Source organism: Argopecten irradians, chromosome 12, assembly GCF_041381155.1.
Source record: "Argopecten irradians isolate NY chromosome 12, Ai_NY, whole genome shotgun sequence".
In the NCBI taxonomy this organism is placed as follows: Eukaryota; Metazoa; Mollusca; class Bivalvia; order Pectinida; family Pectinidae; genus Argopecten; species Argopecten irradians.
This window is the reverse complement of record NC_091145.1, coordinates 12,200,501-12,226,405: the sequence shown is the minus strand read 5'-3', so window position 1 is coordinate 12,226,405 and position 25,905 is coordinate 12,200,501. Positions and strand designations below refer to the sequence as shown.

At 34.0% G+C, this 25,905-nt stretch overlaps 2 protein-coding genes across 6 annotated transcripts in view; one reads left to right on the top strand and one right to left on the bottom strand.

The window, feature by feature from the left end:
- LOC138335867 (high mobility group nucleosome-binding domain-containing protein 5-like) overlaps window positions 1-25,905 on the top strand; it is a 40,355-nt gene extending 14,450 nt beyond the window's left edge. For 3 of the 5 annotated variants that reach the window (XM_069285036.1, XM_069285033.1, XM_069285032.1), the window contains 5 exons: window positions 16,324-16,593; window positions 22,046-22,198; window positions 22,509-22,595; window positions 22,908-23,012; window positions 23,535-25,905. In XM_069285036.1, coding sequence (XP_069141137.1) covers window positions 16,363-16,593; window positions 22,046-22,198; window positions 22,509-22,595; window positions 22,908-23,012; window positions 23,535-24,608 — 1,650 coding nt within the window. In that variant the 5' untranslated portion in view covers window positions 16,324-16,362 and the 3' untranslated portion in view covers window positions 24,609-25,905. Of the gene's footprint in view, window positions 1-8,832; window positions 8,984-10,034; window positions 10,215-16,323; window positions 16,594-22,045; window positions 22,199-22,508; window positions 22,596-22,907; window positions 23,013-23,534 lie in introns of those variants that run through there. The other 2 variants (XM_069285035.1, XM_069285034.1) reach the window with 2 other exon arrangements.
- On the bottom strand, window positions 415-5,747 carry LOC138335865 (macrophage-expressed gene 1 protein-like). Its single transcript, XM_069285030.1, has one exon. The coding sequence runs from the start codon at window positions 5,732-5,734 to the stop codon at window positions 3,407-3,409; it is 2,328 nt and encodes a 775-aa protein (XP_069141131.1). The 5' UTR covers window positions 5,735-5,747; the 3' UTR covers window positions 415-3,406.

Below are 25,905 nucleotides of genomic sequence, written 5' to 3'. Positions count from 1 at the left end.
CGACAAACGTATATATATATGTTTAATTAACACAAAAACTATAAAATTATTTATTTTGCTTTTGATGCATGCGCGATCAGTACTTCATTCTATAAAGGACATAGCACCAAGGAATTTTTTCGCGACGCAACTAATTATTTTTATCTTGAAGTAAAATTAGAAGCTCAAACTTTTCAATAGCATTACTGGTGTAAAGTAAGTAACTTTTGTAACTGAAGAAAAATATTAATTCGTCTGCTGCTGTATTTGATAGAGAAAATATACCATTTATCAGAGGCGAAGCATCTTTAAATGCCTTTTGTTATATTTCATATATAATATATCCACATGCCTGCTTTATATCGAGGGTTATAGGGATTTATAAATTTCAACGTGTGTTATTAAGTGACATTTTCAAGAACAACAAAGAAATACTTTATCATAATCCTTTATTAAAAGAAAAAAAACTTAAAGCAAAAAATACAACAAAAAACCCACATCAACCTTGTTAGTAAAGATCCAAAAACAAATAATATCTATAACTACAGGTTTAAAATGTTATCCTACAGATCTTGTCATAAGCTTTTATATAAAGAAAGTTTTAAAAAGTTAAAAAAAAAAAAACACCCATACACTAACCGTGTTAGTAACAGTATAAAAATAAATAATATCTTTAAAATAGTTTTTAAAATGATATCTCTCAAACGTTCAGACATGGCTGGTCCGGATAAGTAATGATTATCAAATATTTGCAATATTTTAATTCAGTAAAGCATTTGTAATCACTAAATGAACAAAATAAAGACATTCTCAAAAAATAACATTTAATAGATGTGTAAAGTTTAAAAACAAATTTTTGTTACCAATTAAAAATTGGTAATATGGTCACGATATCGACGTGGATGTGTACATTATCAGGTGCCAGCCCGGTGCCTTAATATCAAAGAACTTTACAACAATCACATTAAAATGTCTATATAATGAAGTATACATACATTTGTATATTTCTTCGCTATGTTGTGCGAGAACTGTGACAGAAATTGAGAAGTGTAAAAAGTACAAAACGATCCACATAGACAAAAATGATGGAACACTAAAGAAAAATAATTACAAAAGCCAATGGTTACGTTAATATCCCGACCTCTCTGTTGTACAATCAGCTAGTGTTTTAATGAAATAGAAATCTCTTTACCTACTCTGTCAAAATTAAGTATTATACTTTTTAAATTTGCCATATTAACAGACTTTCCCTGATTAATACTATTATGTTCACTAGCACGTGATTGAATGAATTCCAATCGACGTTAAGTTTCAACGGCACGACTAATTATGTCATTATATTATACAAAATAATATTATAAAGTGCCTTTTTTAATCAGTACCTCTTTTTGAAATGGGCGTCTCGGTTCAATTAGTTTACTATTAATAGATCCATATCCTGACGTCACGAGTACATTTTATTATTTCTCTGAGAAATGAAAGATTTCACAAAATGTTTTTCTCACATAAATCATGTGAAGAATCAAGAAAGTTGAAATATTACTTAACATAAACAAAAATATAAAACATAACACTGTAAGATTTCAAATTGGTTCTTCTTGACCAATGGTGTATATACAGGTTCTTATACACTATGATTAGTTGATAAGTAATCTATCAAGAAAATCTATTTAATTGCTTCACTAATTAACATACAGTAACATTTTGAGACCTTTCTGTTTGATTTATCACTTAACAATACAAGTTAAAACATTTCATGAATAGTTTATGACCCATATATGTTCGTAAGAAAAACAATATATATAAATGTAAATTTAAGTTGACCATAGCTGTGTTATAATACTTAAAATAAGTTTTGTATAATTTAATAAAGGTAGAAAAATATAAAAAAAAGAAACAAAAGAAAAAACACATGAGTGAAAGAAAAATGCTAACACTATCAGACGTAGTCTGGACCCTCAAATCAGTCTGAACTATTATTTTATATAATAACAAAGTGTTAATAAGAAATAACAGATCAAAATACTGATCAAATAGGTCTGTAAGTATTAAAAGGAAATTACTTCATTTAAAAACCATTGTAGTGTGTCGATATGAACCAGAATGGGAAATGTATAGTTCTCCCGAACTGTGATAAGTAAATTTTACTAAATACAAAATGTACTACATTAATGAAATCTGATTATAATTAGTTCTTACAGTATTTAGTCCATGGAATTCATGTCATGATTAGTGGCATCAATGTATAAGTGTTGTTCCACAGAAAAGGAAGAAGCGAAAATTGATTTATGTTAAATGCATATCCTTCATCATTCGATTAGATATTGCAGCATGTTATCAAGTGATCAATTAAATAGATTGTAACACACTTGTGTATTAAGATCGCTTTTCCTCTGTATCTTCAAAGAGAGGTTTGAATGTATAGTCTATATAGACAAGTTTGAATGAATAGTCGTTATAGAGAGTTTTGAATGCATAGTCGTTATAGAGAGGTTTGAATGTAAAGTCTTTATAGAAAAGTTTGAATGCATAGTCTTTATAGAAATGTATGAATATATAGTCTTTATATACAGGTTTGAATGTAAAGTCTTTATAGACAGGTTTGAATGTAAAGTCTTTATAGACAGGTTTGAATGTAAAGTCTTTATAGACAGGTTTGAATGTAAAGTCTTTATAGACAGGTTTGAATGTATAGTCTTTATAGACAGGTTTGAATGTATAGTCTTTATAGACAGGTTTGAATGTAAAGTCTTTATAGAAAGGTTTGAATGTGAAGCCTTTATAGACAGGTTTGAATGTAAAGTCTTTATAGACAGGTTTGAATGTATAGTCGTTATAGACAGGTTTGAATGTAAAGTCTTTATAGACAGGTTTGAATGTAAAGTCTTTATAGACAGGTTTGAATGTATAGTCTTTATAGACAGGTTTGAATGTAAAGTCTTTATAGACAGGTTTGAATGTATAGTCTTTATAGACAGGTTTGAATGTAAAGTCTTTATAGAAAGGTTTGAATGTGAAGTCTTTATAGACAGGTTTGAATGTAAAGTCTTTATAGACAGGTTTGAATGTATAGTCGTTATAGACAGGTTTGAATGTATAGTCTTTATAGACAGGTTTGAATGTTAAGTCTTTATAGACAGGTTTGAATGTGAAGTCTTTATAGACAGGATTGATTGCATAGTCTTTATAATATCAAATTTAGAACGTTTAAATTCGCGGTACACTGATTACTCTATATGCAATGCAGTAGAGAAAGTCATATTATGCTGAATTATTTTGAATTCGTGGATTTCAAGAAAACCACGCATGTAGCGAAAATAACCCCCACACTCCGAACATGTTTAGAAACATTTCCATGCTGTTCAAACGAAGAAAATGTCCCTTTTACTATCGGAGTAATACATACATGCAGATTCTCAATTTCAGTTTAAGATTCCACTTGTACCTCGACTTGATCGTTGTCTTCTGGAGACTCATACCCAACGCGTTGATGTTGGATTAGACTGTCCGATTCTAGGCGGCGGTATTCCCCAGGTCGGTTTTTGTTTCGGTTGTTTTGAACGATTTTAACAACAAACAATATTAAAAGCATTGACGCGATAGTGACAGCTACAGCAATGACGACCACTGCTCCTTGTGTCAGGCCATCATCACCTAGAGTTCTGCGACTTTCATCCTTCTCGTTGGCTGATTCCATCTCGATGGCTGATTCCTGGAAGTTGTTATTACTGATATCGTTACTTAGTGTTATATCTTTCCATACCAAGCCGTCATTGCTTGTCATGAAAGTGGAATTATCGGTATATTCCTCGTTAGGAATTTGAATAAACGGAGGGCGTTTGATATCCGGCAGACCCCTGCCTGTCAAAGCGTTTGATTGAATGCAGTAGGAGATCTCGCATCCATTGGAAACCACAGCAAGGTGCTCACTGTATCCGGTTGGGCAGCCTCTTGGCCAGTGAGAAGGTCCGGAATTGATCAGGAATGCCTCTAAACTGAACATTTTAGTTGTACTTCGCTTATGTTTGTTTTCTTCGTCGGAGTCAAGTTTAAGGGGATTGCCTGTTTTACAGCTGAAGAATCCAGCGAAAGGTACAGAATATCGGAATCCTAGCTCGTAGTCGTCAGTAATACAAACTCGTAAATTGCTACTGAGCTTCATTTCATGAAAGTACGGTGGACAGGACCTGTCACCTGTCAGCGGATTTCCATTGGTGTCTGTGAATACTCCGCCAAACAGATAGCCAAAGCCACTGTCCACCTTCCCAGTAGCTACACACCAATATCCCTTGTACGAGGCCGTTTGGGATGATACATAATCCTTACAACACGTCGACCACCCAAAAAAGCCACAGTTGTGGCAACGACGCACGGTATTCGGCGTGTTCTTGCTCCCGACGTCAATCTCAACTTCTTCGTATCCAGGAGGACATGTGTAATCCCCTGTAAGAGGATTCTTTTGGTCGAGTTCACTGCATGTGTTGGACTTCACGTTCCCTGACATAGAACACGTCTGATAGACTCCACCAAACGTGTAATTGTTTGATAGACTGCGACATGTTCCATCATTAACGTTGGCTTGGAAACTGAAATTCGGAGAATCAGCATCTGTGCATCCCCTGTAAACGTTATGCTTGTAATACAAGCTGATAGAGTTTTTCACAATCTCTCGGAGTTCGGAGAGAACAGACATCGGGAGTTCCAGAAGAACCATAGGCGTCAGAAGGAAATCCAGCGGATCTCCAGCGCGGTCAATAGCTACCAAGTTATCAGCAATACTATCGGCCCAGTCATTCAGGCTGAAGTTCTCTGGTTTATATACTGACCCACCGATAGTAGCCGTTTCAGAATGGGTCCTATTGCCAAGATACTGATCAATCATTTCTTGCGACGTCGAATGTTCGTAACCACCTTTGACATTGAATTTGCTGTAGAATGAAGCACTTGCCGAGGTCAGCACAATCCTTTTGTCTGAACTATAGGACCGCGCATACGTAGTTTTGATCTGGTCCTGTTGGACTAGAGCAGCCCCGGCGTCTACACTGGTGATTACGTGAGTGCCAAAGTCCCGCACAAGAATCTGACTCTCGTAACTAGCCATACGTTTTTGTTTCTTCACGATTAGTGATGCGATGGACAAAAGCCTTGCTTTGAAATGCGGATTCAGTGCTGTTCCTGGTTGTAATTTGGCGGAATATCTAACGTACCTCATTTGAACCCGAGTGGTAACAGATTTATCTATCATTTGTCTAGAACGGACACTTTCAGACTCGTGCGAGAAGGATCCTTCGATACCGAAACTTTCAGTATGGTACCCAGCTTCAGCGTTGACCGTGCTCGATGTTGTCGAAGTGTAGTTCTGCCAATGTGAAAACATCTCGGCGAACGTTTCGAGTTTGCTCTGTTTTAATGGCACAGAGTATATGTCGTCTGGTAAGAGGTAACGACCGTCATCTGTAGTCTGACATAAACTGTAGTTATAGTTGATCACCTGGCCGCCATGTTTGTTCCGTAAGTTGTCCCAACCTCCTCCTGGCAGTACTTCGTATCGTCGGAGATATTTGTTCAGACTTTTCTGGAGACATCTTTGTGGGTCGCCGACGCTGAAAGTAATCTGGTCGCCTTTATCGACGTCGGGTGAAGTTCTGGCATCAGGAATGACTGTAAACGCTAACAAAACTAGTATGGCAGACTTACAGCGGTACGCCATGTTTGTGTATGAAAGTTTGTTGTAGTGATTATTGCAAAAATGCATCGTTACCTATACCTATTCTCGGAATTCCCATTGCAAACATTTCACTGGAAACGCCTACTTTCGTTTTCGTTACAAAGAACCCTTCATAAAAAATATATAATTATTCGACCAATTGCATTAGACTAGCCCAGAGGACATAACATGTGTGCATGTTTATACCGATGTTGTGATTTATTTACCAAACTCAATGACAAAAATAAAGATTTCAGTCTCTAACAATGAAGGTATACAAATGAAAACCGTCACATACGGTGGAGGGCATATATAAAGATACACACGTAAATTATAATGATGGCTAATCTACACGCCATGTGAATCATAAGTAATACTCGCTGGCACGTTGCTAATGAATACGAGTGTGTACAAAACTTTCATAATTTCGCTTAAGTTACACTTTTTAAACAGATACTATTAGAGCAATTTTGAAAAAATAATGTATTAGCAGATATCGGCACTTGAAACACACACGAAAATCTAAATTTAAACCGCATTACTATAGAAACTTTACAGATTTTTAAAAATGTGGATTTTATTGTTAAACCTGTGTGACTTGAATTTTAACTACATTTGTACATTTTTTTTTATTTCAAAAGAATAACTTGTAAATAACCAGATTTGTAGTTTCGTTTTCAATATAACCTTAAGATATTGAAATACCCATCATATATTTAAATTTTGATATAAACGTATCAGCATGGTGCAGAAAACATATGTTCACACGTGTGGCATTGCTACTTATATTCTGCACATATGTATAGGATCACACGTATGGCATTGCTACTTATATTCTGCACATATGTATAGGATCACACGTGTGGCATTGCTACTGATGTCCTGCACATATGTAGAGGATCACACATGTGGCATTGCTACTGATGTCCTGCACATATGTAGAGGATCACACATGTGGCATTGCTACTTATGTTCTGCACTAGAGTGTGACGTGACCGAGTCATTTTGTCAAAACAAAACTGCAATAAATGTTCTAGTATACGCGATCTCTCGTTTACTAATTATAAAAAATGTTTACAAATACCTTCAATCATTTAGAATGGTATTAAGAATACACTTAAACCTCAGATGAAACTATAATGGTTATATATCAACTATTAGTCTGATATTAGTAAACGGAAATTAGCATCTGATTATACTAGTATCCTAACATTCCACGTGTAGTTTCACAGGTATGTGTAGACAGCGGTTCTTAAAATCAGTATAACATATACACCAATCCTTAGAACCAAGGCGACATGATGTTTCCATGATAATACCACTTGACCACATAAATAGTATTCCGTCTTTGCATATTACAGAGTTAGCTCCCTCGCGTGTAGGTATTGATTGTTACGTCATTATTTTGTGAGCGCAATTCACGTCGTTTTCTTCGAAAACTATGACGTTTCGCTCGCAAATACATGACGTCATAATCTATACCTACCCACAAGGGCAGATAACCCTGTAATATGCAAATAGAAATTACGCTTCAACAAGAAAAAAGAGAACTTCTTTGATGTTAAATGTTGTGTAACTACTGGTACATAGAGAAATAATTGCCTGTTAAAGTTGAGTCTCAGCTGTGAAAATTCAATGAGGAAATCGTAAACTCGTCACAATCATTCTGTGGTTTTCTATACTGTAATGTAACACTACATACTTTACGTGTCTGTAATTGTAAATGTGTAGACGTCAATCACATAATTCTAAGGATACAGCGCACTGCTAAGGATAAGATTCCCCGCCGGCAGTTTTCTTAATCAACAATATTTTATTACATAAAAAAATATTTAAGTCGAATCATATGTATGCAGTCTCCAAATGATTAAATGCATTACCACTTTGCTTGTAAAAGGGATATAAATTTATCCTGTATCTTTAGTATTGATATAAATCATGCGTGCTGCTGAAACCACACCAATAGCAGCTAGAATCCTCTAACTAATGATTAGTTGCAAATTATCTTTGTTAATACACTTATTGAAATACTGTCCTTTGTTTGACACGATCCTGGTATTCAACAATCAAATACTGTAAATCAACTTTTATTCGCGTGCGATTTACTTTCGCAAATTTCGCGATCGATTAAAATTTGCGAAAGTTTATCTCCGAAAATTATTATTGATATGACTTAGTATGATAGTATCAAATGAAAGTAGAACTATATGTAGTCTGTTCCGCGAAAGTTAATCTTCGCGAACTTGTTTTGAAAAGGAATATTCGCGAAATTTAATAGTCGCGAATAAAAGTTGGTTTACAGTATCAGATAAATTCATATTCATTAATGACATCAAAATAATTTAAATTGAAAGATGGAACTGAATTATTTATAATAAAGATGTTTGAAATTATTATTTTAATATTCGGTCGATTTAATAATAGAATATTCATTTTGGTTACGGTACCTGATATGTCAACTATCTTAACCGTTAATCTGTAGGCATATTCACCCATTGTTCGACCTCACAAATGAGCTTTATGTGTCAATTGTTCTCAATGTATCCCAATATTTATTTTATCAAGGCAAATATTAAAGTACATAAGTAAAATGAAAGATATAATATCATATTAGTAACTTCAGGAAAGAGGTGTTGTTGTTGATAATGTTTATTCACAGTAGAAAACAAACAAAAATGACAGTAATGGAATTTGTAAATAAAGCTGATTGTTATAGGATTGATGAAAATGCACACATTTTTAGAAGCCAAGTATCTCGTCCAAAGAATTTGAACACCTGCACAAAGCATAGTGTTATTATATTTACATATCAAGATTTGTCCATTTAAAGAAAAAATATACCCCTATATTGTATTTACTTTTCTAAGGGGTCACGTGAATAAAGCCCTGGTCAATTTAGATATTTGTATATGATTGTTTGAGATTCTCACGATTGGGAGTCAATACTACAAACTTAAACTATTTAAAACATTTTGTTCGTTTTCATGTCTTTTCAATTTTCACACCTGAGTTTAATATTTCTGCCACCAGATTACATATGTTAATGATAGATTTACAGCTATGACGGTTTGGAGCGTTTAACCGTGTACAGATACTAAGTATATAATTGGGAGCAGAGCCGTTTATTTACATTAGGGTTTTGTACAAGTTCCAAAGTAGGACAGAATTCAATCACTTAGTGGATAGAGAACTCTGGTGTGTGCTTGACAATGTATATAGGCGTAATGGTGGAAGTACGTAAGTTCAGTGGACAAACGTAAATTTTGGTGGGCTAGAGAGAAAGATTCTGAATGAAGTGTAAGTAAATATCGCATTGAAGACATTATAATATTCCCTTTTTATTTGTAATAGCATATTCCATTGAAGTTTTGCTATAAATCGATCGTGAAATTTGTTTAATCGTGCGACTGGTCAGTGATTATGTTTATCTGTCGATGTGTTTCTTGTTAAGCACAATATATTCATCTATAACCTCATATCGGGGTTACTAGACGGAACTTCATTTAACTCAATCAATATACCAAGGATTTACGGACAGAAAGAGATTATGATGAATGTCTAGAAATTATCTATAAAGACCAAGTTATATTTATTTCGAAAAGTAAAATGACAAATTGCCAACTGGAATAACGACTGGTTGCTGTATGCAGACGAAATAGTTTTTCGGACATACTTTTAGTGGCTGCTGGCAGCGTAGTACAGGTGATCGCTTAATAAGAGTTCATAAGGTTCATTATATAACGCTTCTGATTGGGAGAACCGTCGCTTAATGCAGATAACCGTTTATTTGAGGTGGCCTTCAAGGCATGTTTGTACTTCTATAGAAGGGCAACGCGATGATGGTAAGTCTATCTGTATCATCTTATCTTTAAAATTTATTGCTATTTTTTAGGTAGTTTTGTTTCTCAATCAATTCGTTTGACGTTTTAGATACTGCAAATGTACATTTTTCAATGGTAAATTTATTTAACGCCTTTTCGTGTCAGCAATTTTGCGTTAAAATGTATATTATGTTGTTGATATAACTATCTTTGCGCTATACATTTTACAATAAGCTGCATACTCTTAACTGCATAGTGACATTTTCTTAGTTGCTATTCCTATCCTTATTGAAATTTGCAGAAGAAATGACAGTACTCATACACCAGTTAAGTAATTTCTATCACTACTGATCTATTTCTGTGCTTGTATAAAGTTGAAAACACATCCGCTATAAACCGAAAGTCGTTTGATATAAAATATTTATGCGGTATCCTACAATATGAAGAGGCTAGGGCACAAATGTGATCTATCTCTCCTATGTGGAGTTTAAATGTCCGTCTATACCAACACAACCGCTAAGACTCTCCAGTCAGTGTGTGCGTTGGTAGTTCTAGACGTGGGCCTACTCGTGGTAGTGTCAATAGTTACTGGGGGTGATAGAGTCGTGGTAAGCTGCTGTAGAAGTAGTGGACTTCACACCAGGTCGTGTACACTACAGATTTATAGTGTAATACCCTTTAAACTAAAGACATAGTCTGCCCACAAGGTAAGCAGAGATCACAGTGTCATTTTAGTTCGGATCATTAGTATCAAATATGTTTTATGTCATTTTTATTTATTTTCATAATTCTTCATCTAATATAAAAAATCGTTTCCTAAATGCAATGTTCAGTTTGAATAGCATCTATACGCATATTCGAACAGATCGTAACTCTTGCCTAGCGAAGATGAGTTTCTTCTACGCGTTGGGCATCTATGTTGTTCTTGTTTTAATGCAGTAATGTATGAATTGATATCATAATACTGCACATCATACTGATAGGACAATGATGACTTTTGTGACTAGTGAAATAGTAAATTATATAGCAGTTCCCATGTGAATCTTACTTCTCATGGATATAACACCAGGGTATATACTAATCATGGAATACTTCATCTCATATAAAAGGCATAAAAGGATGAGCTTGTAATACGGCAGAGTGCAGAAAGAGGTGATATTGATTTTAAAGAGTTTTGGTCTATAAGAGGTTTAATGGTTAATATCCATTGCTGCATACGCCAAAGATATACTGCAGACACAGATAGGTACTTGAAGCTTCAGAATCTAAAAAGGTTTACACAAAACTCGCACAGAAATTATCACTGTTTATATACTGCACCATAAGCTGTGTAGTCATTCTAGAACTCGTCTAATACATGAATTCAAATCAATGATATTTGAAATTTAAAACGTATTGGGAAACATTTTTTTTAAAAAGGTAAAGAAATGTTATAGAAACTTGGTATTGAAACACGAATAAAGATTTTAAAAATAGTTCCATAAAATTATTTGAGTTGTTAAAACAAATAATTTGAATCCTGGATGATATGACTTCGTGGTTTTTCCTTGAAGACTGTTGGTTGTCATAACAAGGACGTCATAACTAGTGCATATTGCCATATAAGTTAAGCCAAACACTTCAGAAACATTGGGATTTATCAGCGAACAACCTTAGAGTACGCTGTTCGTGGTCAGAGAGATAAACTTTGATATCATTATGTCAACAAAACGGTGGATCAGGATATTTTAAAAACAAAAAAGAATTGAAGATAAAATTAAACATGTGGGAGTATTTTATTTTGGAATTTTCAAAACCAGTTCTAGTTACGTAATTTACCATTCGGTTAGTTAGAACCTTCCAGTTACATTCACAAGCACTCGTTCATCATTTGTTATTCTTTTTTCCATTCATAAAAATATGCGTAAAATAGAGAATGAAAAATATAGGTTTTTAGTTGTTTTAGCAAGTAAAGAACTATAAAACATAGCAAAAAGGCCAAACAAAATAATATAATATACAGAAGTAAATAGTGTATAGGTTTACCAATCGAACGTCGGAAACAAAACAAGAGCCAACACTTGTTCATAGTTCACTTTTCAAGTCGCTTTTATGTTACGTTAGTATTTCGTTGATAAGTATTTGAGTTATGTTATTTGAGAAGGAAAAAAACATGTGTTTTTAGTTTGTGACCAATTTGGTATATAACACGTGCATTTCTTGTATAGTCATCGTGTCATAATTGATATACACTTCAAAATATTCTTTAAGTTCTTTGTCAGCGCGGAAATAATCTATATACTCACGCGGATTAATTGTTGATGAATTATGTAGATAGGATTACAAATGGCAATGATTTGACGAAACGAAACAGGTCAAGGTAGTAATGTGTGCAGTAAAACAATATCGACTGGTTCAGTTAATTTGGCACCCCACATTAATTACATTAATTAGATATCAGGTCCAAGTTTGAATCCGGTTTTAATATTAGTTAATAGTTATTTCCGGTTAGGTGATGCCGAAAGATTTTTCTATTAACGTAATATATTTATATATGTATACTTGGGTCTGATATATTGCCATGGAATATTGGATTCGAATCAAAGTAAGTCGTATGTTCATGAAAAAATGAATGCAAAGCAATTATTTATTACTAAACAGAGAAAAATTCGAACCGTATCATTGGTACAACGCGCATACTAGAAGCAGAAGACAGTCGCTCAACATTTGCATTCGATGTTATCCCAGAACACCGGCACAAAACTGGCACATAATATAACAAAGCATAAAACTATTAAAGCAGGTTTATAAAATGTTCGTATTTTGCCTGTTATTGTTGGAGATGAAAGTTTCGTACTTCATTGGAATTTAAATGTATGCACTAGTTAGTGAATTTATTTATTATAAGTTGTGTCGTGCTTATAGAAAGCCATGTGTGAAATCACGAACTGTATTCTGAAATGGGGTTCCAATTCACTTTACATGTTTTATGTACGTTTCAACAGTTACATAGACAGACCAATTAAATATCATTCACTGCTATAAGATGTCGTTTTAAATGTAGTTATTCAAAACAATTTACCGTATTACATCTCCTCTGATGTGCAAACAACACCGTAAGTTTTCAGACGACATTTTTATCCTTCTCTTTGATTAATAACCTTTCTAATCCCACTTATATCCCAAGAGGAGACAGGTGAATATTTACCTGTACAGGTACGAGTACCCATATACGTCATCATTGATAATCAAAGTGCAGGACCTCTAATCATGACCACTCGGGAATTCGATACGAGACCAGGGTACATTATAGGTGAGTGATGAGGTAAGAATAGGATAGGGACTGTCTATAGACCCTTACCAACATAGGTATTTAAGGAGGTGATGAGTTCATTTATTTATCATTATCTGGACATGGCCAGCTGTGTAGGTTTGATAAATTATGCTATCAAAGACATCATGTTTCAAACATTTCTTTATCGTACATAATTTTGTAAGGATTGTGAAAGCATATCGATCAATGGTATTGTAAGATCTCAAAAACACCTGCACCTAATAATGAAACAAAGGAAATGAGATATGATAGATTGATTTAATATCCTAACATTTACCTAACCCTACGCTAATGTTCATGACATTAATATGTTCAACTCATTTCAAAACCTTTGCTGATATGCGTTTATGATTTAAAAGAAATACCGAAAACATTATTGGGTAATACATGTCCCATAAACGTCAATAGACATCAAGCAATATATCACATAGACCTCCATATATATATTACGAGAAATGAAATTTAAACCCATTTAAAAGATTTATTTCACATAGAGAATACATTCAAATGCATATCTGTCTTTGAAGTACACTTTACGCAAGGCCAACACTTTTCCGAGTCATTGCTGACATTCAAAGTATTTGATAAGAGAGTTTCCATAACCTTCCATATGACTATGATATCCGAAAGAAAACGTGTTTACACTAGCCAATGTTTTTTTTCTTCAGTGATCTGGTTTTAGTAAAAATATTAGCTGAGATTTCATTTAGCTGTTATCGTCTTGTGAAGATCTTAATTGATGTAATGCTATTTAGCTATAATATTCCTTTATTTGTTCAGCGGTGATCTTTATCTAGTTAGTTTGAAATTTATTTATCATGTATTTTAGTGGAAATATGTTTTAACCTTATTGACATTAAGATTTTATTCAGTCGAGTTCTTATTCTAGTTGAGATCTTATTGTAGCCGAGATCTTATTTTAGTCGAGATCTTATTGTAGCCGAGATCTTATTTTAGTCGTGATCTTATTGTAGTCGAATCTTATTTTAGTCGAATCTTATTTTAGTCGTGATCTTATTGTAGTCGAATCTTATTTTAGTCGAGATCTTATTTTAGTCGAAATCTTATTTTATTTTAGTCGAAATCTTATTTTATTTTAGTCGAGATCTTATTTTAATGTTAGTGCTAAATAATAATCACACTAATTCCATCAGCTGCAGATTATTTTAAAAGTATTCTAAACAATTTCGTCAGGTTGGAAAGCATGATTTATGTTAAAATATTCTTTCTTATGTAATGATTTTGTTACACAGGGTAATTTTTATGTGTGACATTTCGATGACTAGTACGATGTTTACCCTATTACCTTCATCAGACTTTCATTCATAGACGACTCGTAGAATATTTCACCTTTTTGTACTTATGAACTTTCATCTTTCTAATGAAGATGAAAGGGTATACATCGTACTTGTCATCGAAACGTCACACATAAAATTTTCGCTAGTTATGTAACAATTGCATTACATAAAAATGAATATGTTACCAATGGGGAAATCTGTGAACGTAACACTTCACATATGTAGAGGGATGTCAAGTTTATTACACTATAATATATTTAAAGTCTAATACATTTAGTATAAATGCAAAGAAAACTAATTTGGGAATGCAAAATCAGTTTTCGATTTATGCAAATGAACATGCCAAGCGATAGGTAAATTAAGTGTAAAGAATGTTATCATACCTATTGCACAGGTTACCAAAGATGGAAATTACTTTCAGTATAAATGTATCTGTACCGAAAACTACTTTATACTCCTATTAAACTCACCATGTGTAAACATAACGACCGTATGTAATAGTTCGGGGATTTAAAATCAAATAAACGCAATAAACATTTACCTTAATGAAATGGAAATATTCTATTGAATAAAAACCGAAATTAAATATCCTTATTGCATTTAAAACGTCTATGTAACACTCAGAACGGTTAAGTATGGTAGGTGATAATGAATGTTTTCATGATCGACTCGGCTGAACGTATGAATTAAGTGGCCCTGATATTTTATTATGTCCTGACAAAGTGTAAATTATTGAACCACTAGACCATATGGTGTAGATCGTTTACAGGGCGACAGGCATGTAACGCTTCTGTTTAGTGTTACTGATTACAGTAAGCATGAGAAGTAACGAATTATTTCATTCTGTTTGTGGTTCAAATACGTCTTCATTATGTAACGTTTTCAAGTGTTCTTTGATTGGCAAGTACAGCGGTTTTATATACTGTATACATGAGCAATGGTAAGCACTATTCGAGTGTGTTGGACGACAATCTAATGGATCGGTAGTATTGTTAGTTATTGGTGATTTTTTTTCAATATCTGTGTTGGCAAAATTTATCTGCTTGGCAAAATTTATCTGCTTGTTCAACAGTAGGTAAGTGGATATCGGGCAAAAAACAATCCAACCTTCAATATCCATGGGATTACTATCACTGTCGTTATATCCAGCCCTGGGGACGATGTCATAGCAAAACTGAAGGCATTTCAGACGGAAAAAACTGACCAATCACAGGCCTACAGAGGCTTCTATTTTAAGAAAGGCATGCATAGTACATTGTAAGTCATTCGATTAGTTTGATGTACATCAAAGGATCAAATTACCTAGCACATCCGTTGTTCAGACTTCAATTTTGTTTTGATATAGTCCAGGGGTTAATATAATAAAAGTGATAGTAACACATGGAATATCAAGGGTGAAACAATTAATATCGAAGAAGGGGAAGGGAACTAACCGAACATCAATTTTAACATGAAAAAAGACAATGAGGAATGTATGCATGCAAAGAAGTATTTATAATAAGTGGCGATGGGGCGTATTTTGCCATTCAAATTTGTTGCAGAATAACTATAAAATCACGATGACAGTGTTGTAAAATGATGATAATATAAATATATAATGTGTGATATTGTTAATATGTCGCAATTGATTGTAGAAAGAATTATTATGAACTGGCCTTCTGATACCTCTCTACTGTAACAATATTTCGAATGGAATAAGGGAAAACCATAGACATTTTGCATTGTTCTTTTCTCACCTGCACGATTAAGCTCCATCAATACAACTAATTAATATATGACACATAACAATTAGAAATGTAGTATAACACGTCATTGTCAATGATTGCCACCATGTTTTCATATATAGACTACGTGTAATATTTATGACATGATAATTCACTACAATACTCGGATCCTGCCGTGTAGTTTGCATAGTGTATAAGCAGACATACACAAAACACACTTCACAGGGGTATATTAGTCACAGAAACTGTCAGAGGTAGAAGATATTCCAAGCAGTAGCGATATAGGAGACTGACCGCGTAGTAAGATCTCAATGCCACTTAAACATATTATAATGCACAGTGTTATTTATGTTAAAGCCCAAAGCAGTATTGTGCTTATTTCGTTTCGAATTACATGAATATTTTAAAATTATAGGGCAACAGGAACACAAATTAGTATTACATTTGTTTTCTAATTTTTATCCACCTTTATATTTTGCAGATAAAATGTGAACGATGGTGACACCAACATCTCATTGCTATGGCAACAGAACGCAATGATGCCCAGTTGGATCCCAGAGAAGACGATGGCGGGCAGAAGGAGACGGAAGAAAGTCTGTCGGTGGATCCTGTAGATACAATAAGTGAAAGCAACCAGGAGAAGGATATTGATAATAGTGATAATTTAACATTGGATTTAAATGGCGGGGAGGAGGTACAGCAGACAGGAGATACGACGGACGGCGTGACAGAACGGACGGAAACTGCAGAGGTATGGCAGATGGTTTGTTGATTTTCTTATAAAATTCAGAAAGAAGCTTTAAAATTACAGTAAAATGTAAACGCGATAGAGACGACCTCTGTATACATGCCACCTGCTTCACAAGACAACTCTCTTATGGTCCTGAGCAAGATCATTATATCAGGGTCTCAAATAGAGAATTTCATCACAATTTTAACTCATTTGACTGTTTAGAACATTTTGTCGTTGTCCCTTTAACTATGTTTGTAATGTATATTTGATTATATTGAATGAAGTATTGTAGCATTATTACGTAATGCATTGACCATTTATTTTAATAAACACTAACGGTCGTAGAATAACGCTGTCGTGCTCTGGTCAGTAACGAGGCCAAAATGTCGTAATGGAAATCATTTATAGATCCATTATTGACCTATATTGACTAGTGTTTATAGTCGTCGATAAAGCCGAGCCAACAGTTTATGTAAAATACTTCAATCAATTCACCAAAACTTAAACGCTAGGTACCTAACCTTTCCTCAATGTTTGTATTGCTCTACTTCACGAGTTCATGGACGTCATTCATCGATAAATGCCACTGTCGGAATACTTCGATAGAGATTGAACCTGAAAGTTTGTTCAGATTGCATTGACATTTGAGTTTACACATGGACTAATGATACCCACAACACGATCAGATCGTTGGATTGAAATCAAACAGAGTTATATATCAGGTGTATTTCTGTAAGCCCTTTCTTTGATTTCAATGGTTATTTTTGTTCCCGGCCTTCGAGGAGGTAACTGGTTTCTTTCAATGATTTTATTTAAATGAACTAAATCAACATTCTAATCTCCCGAGTTGACACATTCTACTGCTAACCTTCCAATCCATTAATTGCCTATCGCTAAACTGTACAACTAAACCATGTAAAATACAGACCTGCTTTTCACGATCCGTTTATCAAAATGTATTAGATTTTAATGCTTAAGCTGTTCCCATGTTGTCGTCAACAGTTCACTGGAAATAGTAAATATATCAAGTTAAACTTGTTTATGAAACTAATAGATACATTAAGCGTCCAAAAGATATCTCAAAGCGTTTTCAAACGAGTTAAATGTCCTTCGCGAGATATATAAATTATAATAAAACCCCACAAACAAAATACAACACAGATTTATCAGCAAACAAATATATCACATCAACAAACCTTGATACATTTAAACATATAGAGTATAGATTATTCAGACGTATGTAACACTGTCAATACCTAGACCAAAAGTAAGAAATATACGCCTCCTCTATTCGTGACTATTTATTGATACCTATTTATAAAGCAAATGTTGGCGAAACCGACTGTATTCACAATTATGAAATAGTTAGAAATTTTTATGTTTTTGGAAAATATTTCTTTATTGAGGTTAACTGATGAATGCAGATGTTCGGTATTACTCAATCGTTAGCCGACAGAGTTCACAATTACGAAATAGTTTAAAAGGCTGTAGAAATCTGTAAGAAATTGCTTTATAATGCAATGAATGAATTCATACAAAGATTTACAGTGACCCGATATTTCAATTATGATCGAATACACACATATTATAGAGACGTTAAATATAGGTAGGATTTTCTAGGGTGTCACATGAAAACCGGTGCTTAATAGAAAATAGAGAAGAGAGGGCAATGTCACATTATAAGATTAATGGCTAACTACATTTCTGAAATAACAAAAGTTTATCAAAAACAATTATAATGTTAGAACATGTTTGGTATTAAATGAAATTACAACAAAATAAATGCAAGATTTCATGTGTAAATATATATTATTTGCCGTAGCGTAGTTATAGGTTATTACAGCGCGGTAATAAGGGCGACCCGCGTTATGGACATTATCATCTATCTATTTAAAATTGTCCAGGGAGTGATAATAACTTTTCGGACTCTACAAAATGTGTAGAACTCGTTTTAGAGTTATATTTTTAAAAAATTGTTTCGGTTAGTGTATGGTCCTTTAAATAGCGTAGTCGGCAATTCCACATCAATTTAATTTGTCTTGAAGTATAACATGAAATATTTGTGGGTACTTAAACGTTCCGTAAGGACACGTCCCCACGTTCTGAGCTTGTATCCTGTCTGTCGCTTATGTTCCCAATGTTGTTTGATGTAATGTGACGTCATTCTGTTATAGGGCTAGACACACGAACAATAACACAAAACTGGAGAATGAATGTATCGGTGTTTTCTTTTCATTACAAGAATAAGGTATTATTTTACAAATATGCTACATGTAACACAACCAAAGAAGATGATACACATGTAATTTATTTTAAAACCGATACATAATATAAACTAACTTTCTTTCGCGATCTGTATTTGCATATTCACAGTACATAGTACGTTTCGCGGACTTTATATGGAGATATTAATAAAATGCCTAGAACTTTACTTGATCGAGAAATTTAAGAAAATAAATAGCACGCGAAAGAAAGTTGGTTTAAAATAAGAAAAGTATAGAGTTATGAACTTATGCTATTAAAATGATTGGCTTAAATAATTTTAATGGTGTAATAAGATGTAAACATTGTTCAAAATTAATATATTTTAATCGTCATCTTTACCTCGATAGAAAGGGTAGAGGGAATTATTATCTTGCTACGAGTACAGAACAGTGTCTACCTGAAAGGGTTTCTTGTTGTTAATACCTAAGTACAAATTTATTTTTCACTTACAGATATTCGTTCGGATACACTTCCATTAATTGGTCCAATTATCATTTAAAAACCAGTCAAGTGAATTGATGTTTAAATATAATTCAAGTCGAATCATATCTTTCAAATAAGCTTTTCGTGATAAAGGTAACAATACTGCACTTCTCGTGTTTCAATACTAATTGCTAGTAAATTGCTCAAAATTGTATATACTCCATATAGATGAATAAAATCAATAGGCTTTTAAAACATAGTTCTCTCACTTGGTAGATAAAATTTCTACGTCTGAAAAAATCAGTACTAGAGCTTTCTAAAACAGTATTACTATAAATATATTATTCCTCAGTAGCGTCCAAATATTATGACATATTCCATATTGAATGGGTTTAAAGAGTGTTAAAACAGACATAGAGACATTTGCCTGCGATATTGAACAGTTATACATTCTGTTTGATTTGATGTAAACATATTCTATTTGAAAATTATATACAAATGGGATGAAGCACAAGTTGTAAATTCGTCTTCTCCCGTAAAAAATAATGATGATATATACATATGACCGCAAATATTAGTCAAAATGATGATTGTATAAAGTATCAAAACTAGCTTTAAGATAAAATTTACAATGTTTTTCAAGCATAATGAAATTTCTCTGTAGCCCACGTGTCTGTAAAAAATATTATTACATAAAGTACAGAATCAATTTGTAAGTAACTCTTGTCCATGTTTAAACATGAATAATATGTTAAAAATTAGTTATACACTTTTGTTAAAAGTACAGTAAAAGATACATTCAACCGTAAACATAAATAAGATCCATTGAGTTACTTCTAGAATATGTATCAGAAATAAAAGAAATTACGAAATACTACACTATGTGATCTATATACCTGTTTCATTTTTATAGTATTACTTTATTCTGATGTATTGTACTATTTCATAGATTTTGAGACGTCAATAGATTCGTTACCTACTTATAGTGCTGGGATTAATGTTTATGTGGCTAGGCGCCGTGGTGGCCCGACATATTACTGTAAGCCTTCCCCTCGAGTTCGAATCCCATTTGTGGCACTTGCCATGTACTAATCAATGGGCAGTAGTTTTTTCCCTCTTCCGACAACCCTTGCGCGTCCTTAAATAACACTGGCTGTTAATAGGACGTTAAAATAACAAAGTGTGTGGGTAGTGTTTATCGTAAAGAGGCATGTTAAATATCTACATTCCTATATCTATCTTGATTCAGGAAATATATTTTCAAGAAATATCAATTAAGTTACACACAGATATTTTAGATGGGCATGCTCTAAATCGTTAAGTTAACCACATGAGTACTTGTGCTTATACATAAAACGTTGTTTTGTCTGTAATTTGCCGCCATATTACTGACCTTGGATTAGAATTCAGTAAGTCAGTACAAACATCTGGTACTTTTCTTTACCAACTTTTATTCTTTATTGATAGCATATTACGTTTAAACAATCAATGTTTAAGAACAGACAAAATTGATCACATCCGGGTTGTCTTTTTTTCGAACAAAAGGTAACTACTTCTGATCGATATCACACACCGTGTAGTTATTGTAATAGTGTATGAAATATTGACGTGGTGCCATCATGCGGAACCTCTGTAAAAACATGATATAACATTTATGGAACAACAATAGGACCCTATGTGGTAAAATACACATTGACATTAATATGTGGATGAAAATGACTAATTTAAATTTGAATGAGTTTGTCCTTTGGTGGCATAATGCAATATTGCTGGAACAAATAAAAGTCAATGTTAAACCTTTGTTCAGCTTAGGTAAACAATTAACAAGAAATATGATATAAATGCAGAAAAAATACTTTAACGAGATACCTGGTACTCAGGGAGATGCTGAATAATTAACCATTTCCTATTGTTGTAAATATTGATCACTTAATAACGTACCTATGTATAGGTAAAATATATATTTAGATATTTCTCGTTTGCCTTTCATTGATCAACATTACTGCTGTATTTCCTTTCTTATTAACAATCTATATAAAATGACAATAGTAATGTGTCACTCGAAGTCATTTCGTCAACATATGTACGTAGGTCTCTATAACCAACACACAACTTATTTTAATGAAGTCAGTCCATTAGACCACAATGCATACAGGGAAGGATGTTGTCCTTAGGTGACCATAGGTGTTTACATTAGCACGTGAAACCATTTAACTAAACATCCATTAGGTCATAGTGATCTCCATACAGAACGTTCCACATAAAACATTAAAATTAAATGATATCCAAGAACATTCTTATCTTTTTCTTTTGTAGATGGGGTAATTGGAAGTCAAGCTATAAAGTGTCCTTTTTCAAACTCGAAACAAATAGATGAATAAATCAGTGATACACCAAATGGTTTTGTAAATTAGTTGCATTACGTTTACGTATGCATCCGTTAGAAGGGATTACAGTACTACATATCTAAACATGCTCCTGCCAAGCAGTCGTAAGCTGACTTTGCTTCTACCATGCTTGAGAATTTTTTTTATATAACATCTCTTCTGGGAGTGGCTATTTATCCCTTTCCATCACCGAATGACCATTGTATTTTCTTCTCATGGAGTACATAGCTTCGAAGGTTTTTCCTTTAACCCATCTCTTTATACTCTTGAAGACGTAATGCATTATCATATAGCATAACAAGTCATTTTTAAAAACGTAACCAGCCCAAGGGAGATAATCCTCAGATAGAAAACATTGTGCATATTAAAGATTATTTATCTTTTCTTTCTTAAAGGAAAGTGATGCAGTACAGACTGGCGACAGGGATGAAGACGACAAGAATGACGACAAGGACGAAGGCATTTCTGATAAGGATGAAGAAGAAAAAGAAGATGAGGTTGAAGAGGAAGAGGAGCCAGAAACAGAAATGACAGAGGAAGAAAAGGAGGTAGGGGATTATAAGGTGTCATATGAAAGTAAGTATAGAAGACTAAAAGATAAAGCTCACTGAAAGCTATCAAGATGTGCAATACTAATGAGAGGAAAAATAATAGTGAATGCGGTTGCTATTATTATTAAAAAGCGTAAACTCATAGTTGATACTTATGTGTCATTTTGTAAATAATTTGACTTCCCTTTTCCTCGTGATAATGATATAAGACCATAACATATTTTAAATTATTGTTTTTGTATTTTGATTCCTCATAATATGTAATCAAATCCTATCATTACTGACCTAATACGTTGTGCTTTATCAGGCAATGTACACGGCCGTTTGTGAAGGGGACATAGCGGTCTATCAGAACTGTCTGGACAAACCTAATGCTGACATCAACGCTACCTGGGTAAGTTTTTGTAAAAACAATAAGATATAAATAAAGTTTATTTCCAACCGATAGAGTAAAATATTGATAGCCGATTTACATACCATAACTGTTTTATCAAATATCGTCTTCCTGTAATCAGATACAAATGAAGATATTTTTCACATTATGAGATGATGACATAATTTTAAGCCAATGAAAACCGTTCGTTACAAACACTATTTGAATTACGTCAAAATAATAACATAATGCTGTAAAACCGAGTATCTATTCATGGTACATTTTTTGAAATATTTTTTTCATATTTTATCTGTTTTTTTTTTGTCCTTTCAGTTTAACGAGAACATGTTGATGGTTGCCATGAGAACGGGCCAGATGATGATGGCGGAGTTCCTGATTGATATCGGTATCGACGTCAACTACGAGATCGATCTAATCGTAAGTTTAATGAGAAAAAAAAATATTATGTATTGCTTTCTGAATTAAGAAGATGGTGGTTATGGAATTTCTCTCTATATATGATAGTATTGGTATTGATGGTTTGTTGATTAATCCTATCCACAGCTAAGTTCATTTTGGGACGGCCGCCCCTTTATGCAATGTAGTTGCGGGTTGAATTGTATGTGTGCTTTGGGAATTGGCTAGCGGTATATTCCTTTGTAATTGTAGGACTCTTTTTACTGCTATCTCATTAAAGACATCTTATCCCTCAGTCTGGTGATTGTTCTCCTCCAAGAAATTTTTGAATTACAATAATAAGTTCTGATCAGTCGAGTCAGAACTAGGGTAGTTTGCCTGAAGATATTGGGAATGATTTATGTTTAGTTATGTTATTAATTAATAAGTGATGACCTTGCGTCGAAAAAGTTTAGGAAGCATATTTCATAGGGCAGTCTCCGAAATTTACATGTAGTAAGTTGATACAAACACCTTGACTTATTTTGTGCTTCTTTTGTGTAGGATTTATACGAAAAAGAGAAAACTGGAAACAAGAGATTTGATTGTTACCGAAAGTCGTGTCGACAGATTGCCTGGGAGAAGGGTCACGACTTCATCGTTGAACTGATCGACCTCAAGAATGACAATTGGTTTCCGTATAAAAAGAAAACACAACGCTGGTACAAATACACCAGACGACCTCTTCCTCCACCTCTCCCCCGCGTACCGGGAGAGGAGGAGGAGGTGGAAGAGGACGATGAGGAAAATGCAGAGGAAGGCGATGAAAATGGTGAAAAGGGTGAAAAAGAGGGTGGGGACGTAAGTTCACGAAAAGAAACAAAAAAGGATGAGGATGTAGATTCAGGACATCACAGTGGAAAGTTCGATGAAATCAGAGACGTCGATGATAACATTTCGTTTCTCTCGGGTGAAAGGCCCATGTTTGAGCTGAACGATGACGGTTATTGGTCACTAACACAGCGAAGTTCGCCCTACATGTGTCCGCCCGAAAAGCCAGAAAGGCCTGGCATTTTAACGCGAGGAACAAAGTCCTCGATATTGTTGCGTAAACATACGAATCAGATTCTAGATCACAGAAAATGTTCAAACAGTGCCAAAGAAAGAAACATTACGGTTGTGCAGGCCGTTGGAAGTTATGCACAAGAAAGTAAATTATGGAAGCGTAAAAGCGTAGACCATGGTTCTGTAGAAAGCATTCCATTCCTCGCGCGAATGCATTCTGCCAAAACCACGTGCAGTGAACCTGTTAGGACAACACAGAATCACTTCCGGTCTTCGAGACGGCAGCGCCCTCTTACGACCCAGTCAGCTTTCTCACAAGTGACAAAGATTCTGGGCGAGTCACCTCTCCTCCGTCCCCAGAAAGAACCACCACTACCGTTCATCAATACTACACAACAACGACATCCACTTAAACGTACGACGAAGGTCAATCCCTGGTGTCATGGTAACTCTAGCGGAGTGATGCACAAACTTTCAAACGTAAAAATACAAAATAAGGTTGTCGACCCAAACTTCCACGTGGAACGACAGCTATATCAACGTACCCGAAGTTCATATTCTGGAATTTCATGATCATCAAAGAGTACTGACTATCCATTATCTGTGATATAAATGTGATATCTTTAAGTTTAAACGGAACTTTTCCGACGATATCCACACACTTTTCTACATTTATAAGTTGTAATCATTGCAGTATTAAAAATCCCATTTTAGTATTATACATGGTTTCTAATCATTGAGAGAATTTGACTACAATGTAGTTACGTTAGGGTTCTTTTAACCTTAGAAATTAAAAAATAATCTGTATCATAGCCGTTGAATCGGGTTTTTTCCTGCTATCTGTGTTTATCACCAAAAGAAAGGTAACTGGTTATCATTATGGCGCCATCTTGGATTTTTATAGAAATTTAGTTTCCGCTAATCCTTGTGAATTACTGGATCCGTTCATTTATCTCGTCTTTATCAGTCATATCTAACCTTTACTTTGATCACAAAATGGCAACGATTATCGTCAGAGACCCACGGTTGAATGCACTCAATATGTTACGCTACACTTAATGATAAGTGTATAGCGTCACGTAGGGCAGTCAACCGTGGTTCTTGATCAGTGAACCTCATCATGGGAAAATCCTCGCTACTCCTTGTGAATTACTGGATCCATACATTTTTCTCGTCTATTTTAGTCTATCTAATACCTAACCTTTATTTTGATCACAAAATGGCAACGGCCATGGTCAGAGACTCACGGTTGAATGCACTCAATAGCTTATTAGTGATAAGTGTACAGCGTCACGTGCACATAGTGCAGTCAATCGTGGTTCATGATCAGTGAACCTCATGATGTAAAAATGGCCGACAGGCAGACATTCCCATTTTGGAAGCCAAACATTCGGATTTTTTTTAGAATTCTTCCACAAAGAATTGTCATATTTATTTTATTAAATCATATGTGGTTTCATTCGAAAGTTTTCTATAATAATTTAGTTTATAATAGAACCTTAGGCACGAAGATAAATGTGGGATTTATTTTCAGATGATGGATATTTACTGTTCCGTACTGACTGACGAATCATTGATATATTAAAGAATTTCTGTAAATTGTATACACTTCATGGAGCTATGATCATGATGAAGGAACATATCATTTGACAATCTAGTCACCGATTTACTTATTTCAAAGACTACATACGAAGGGAGATAATTCTAATAAGTTTATAATCTGCATGGTCATACCTTGAAAAGTCTTTCACTCAGCATAATGTAAAATAGTCCTGATCGAATAGCGTTACATGGACGAATAATGATAAAATTTATTTTTGTGACGAAATGTGGCGCTGTTTTCATTAAAATAATGATAATATTTGCATTT

Coding starts and splice junctions, on each gene's coding strand:
- LOC138335865 (XM_069285030.1), bottom strand. CDS start 5,734: ATGCATTTTTGCAATAATCACTACAACAAACTTTCATACACAAACATG.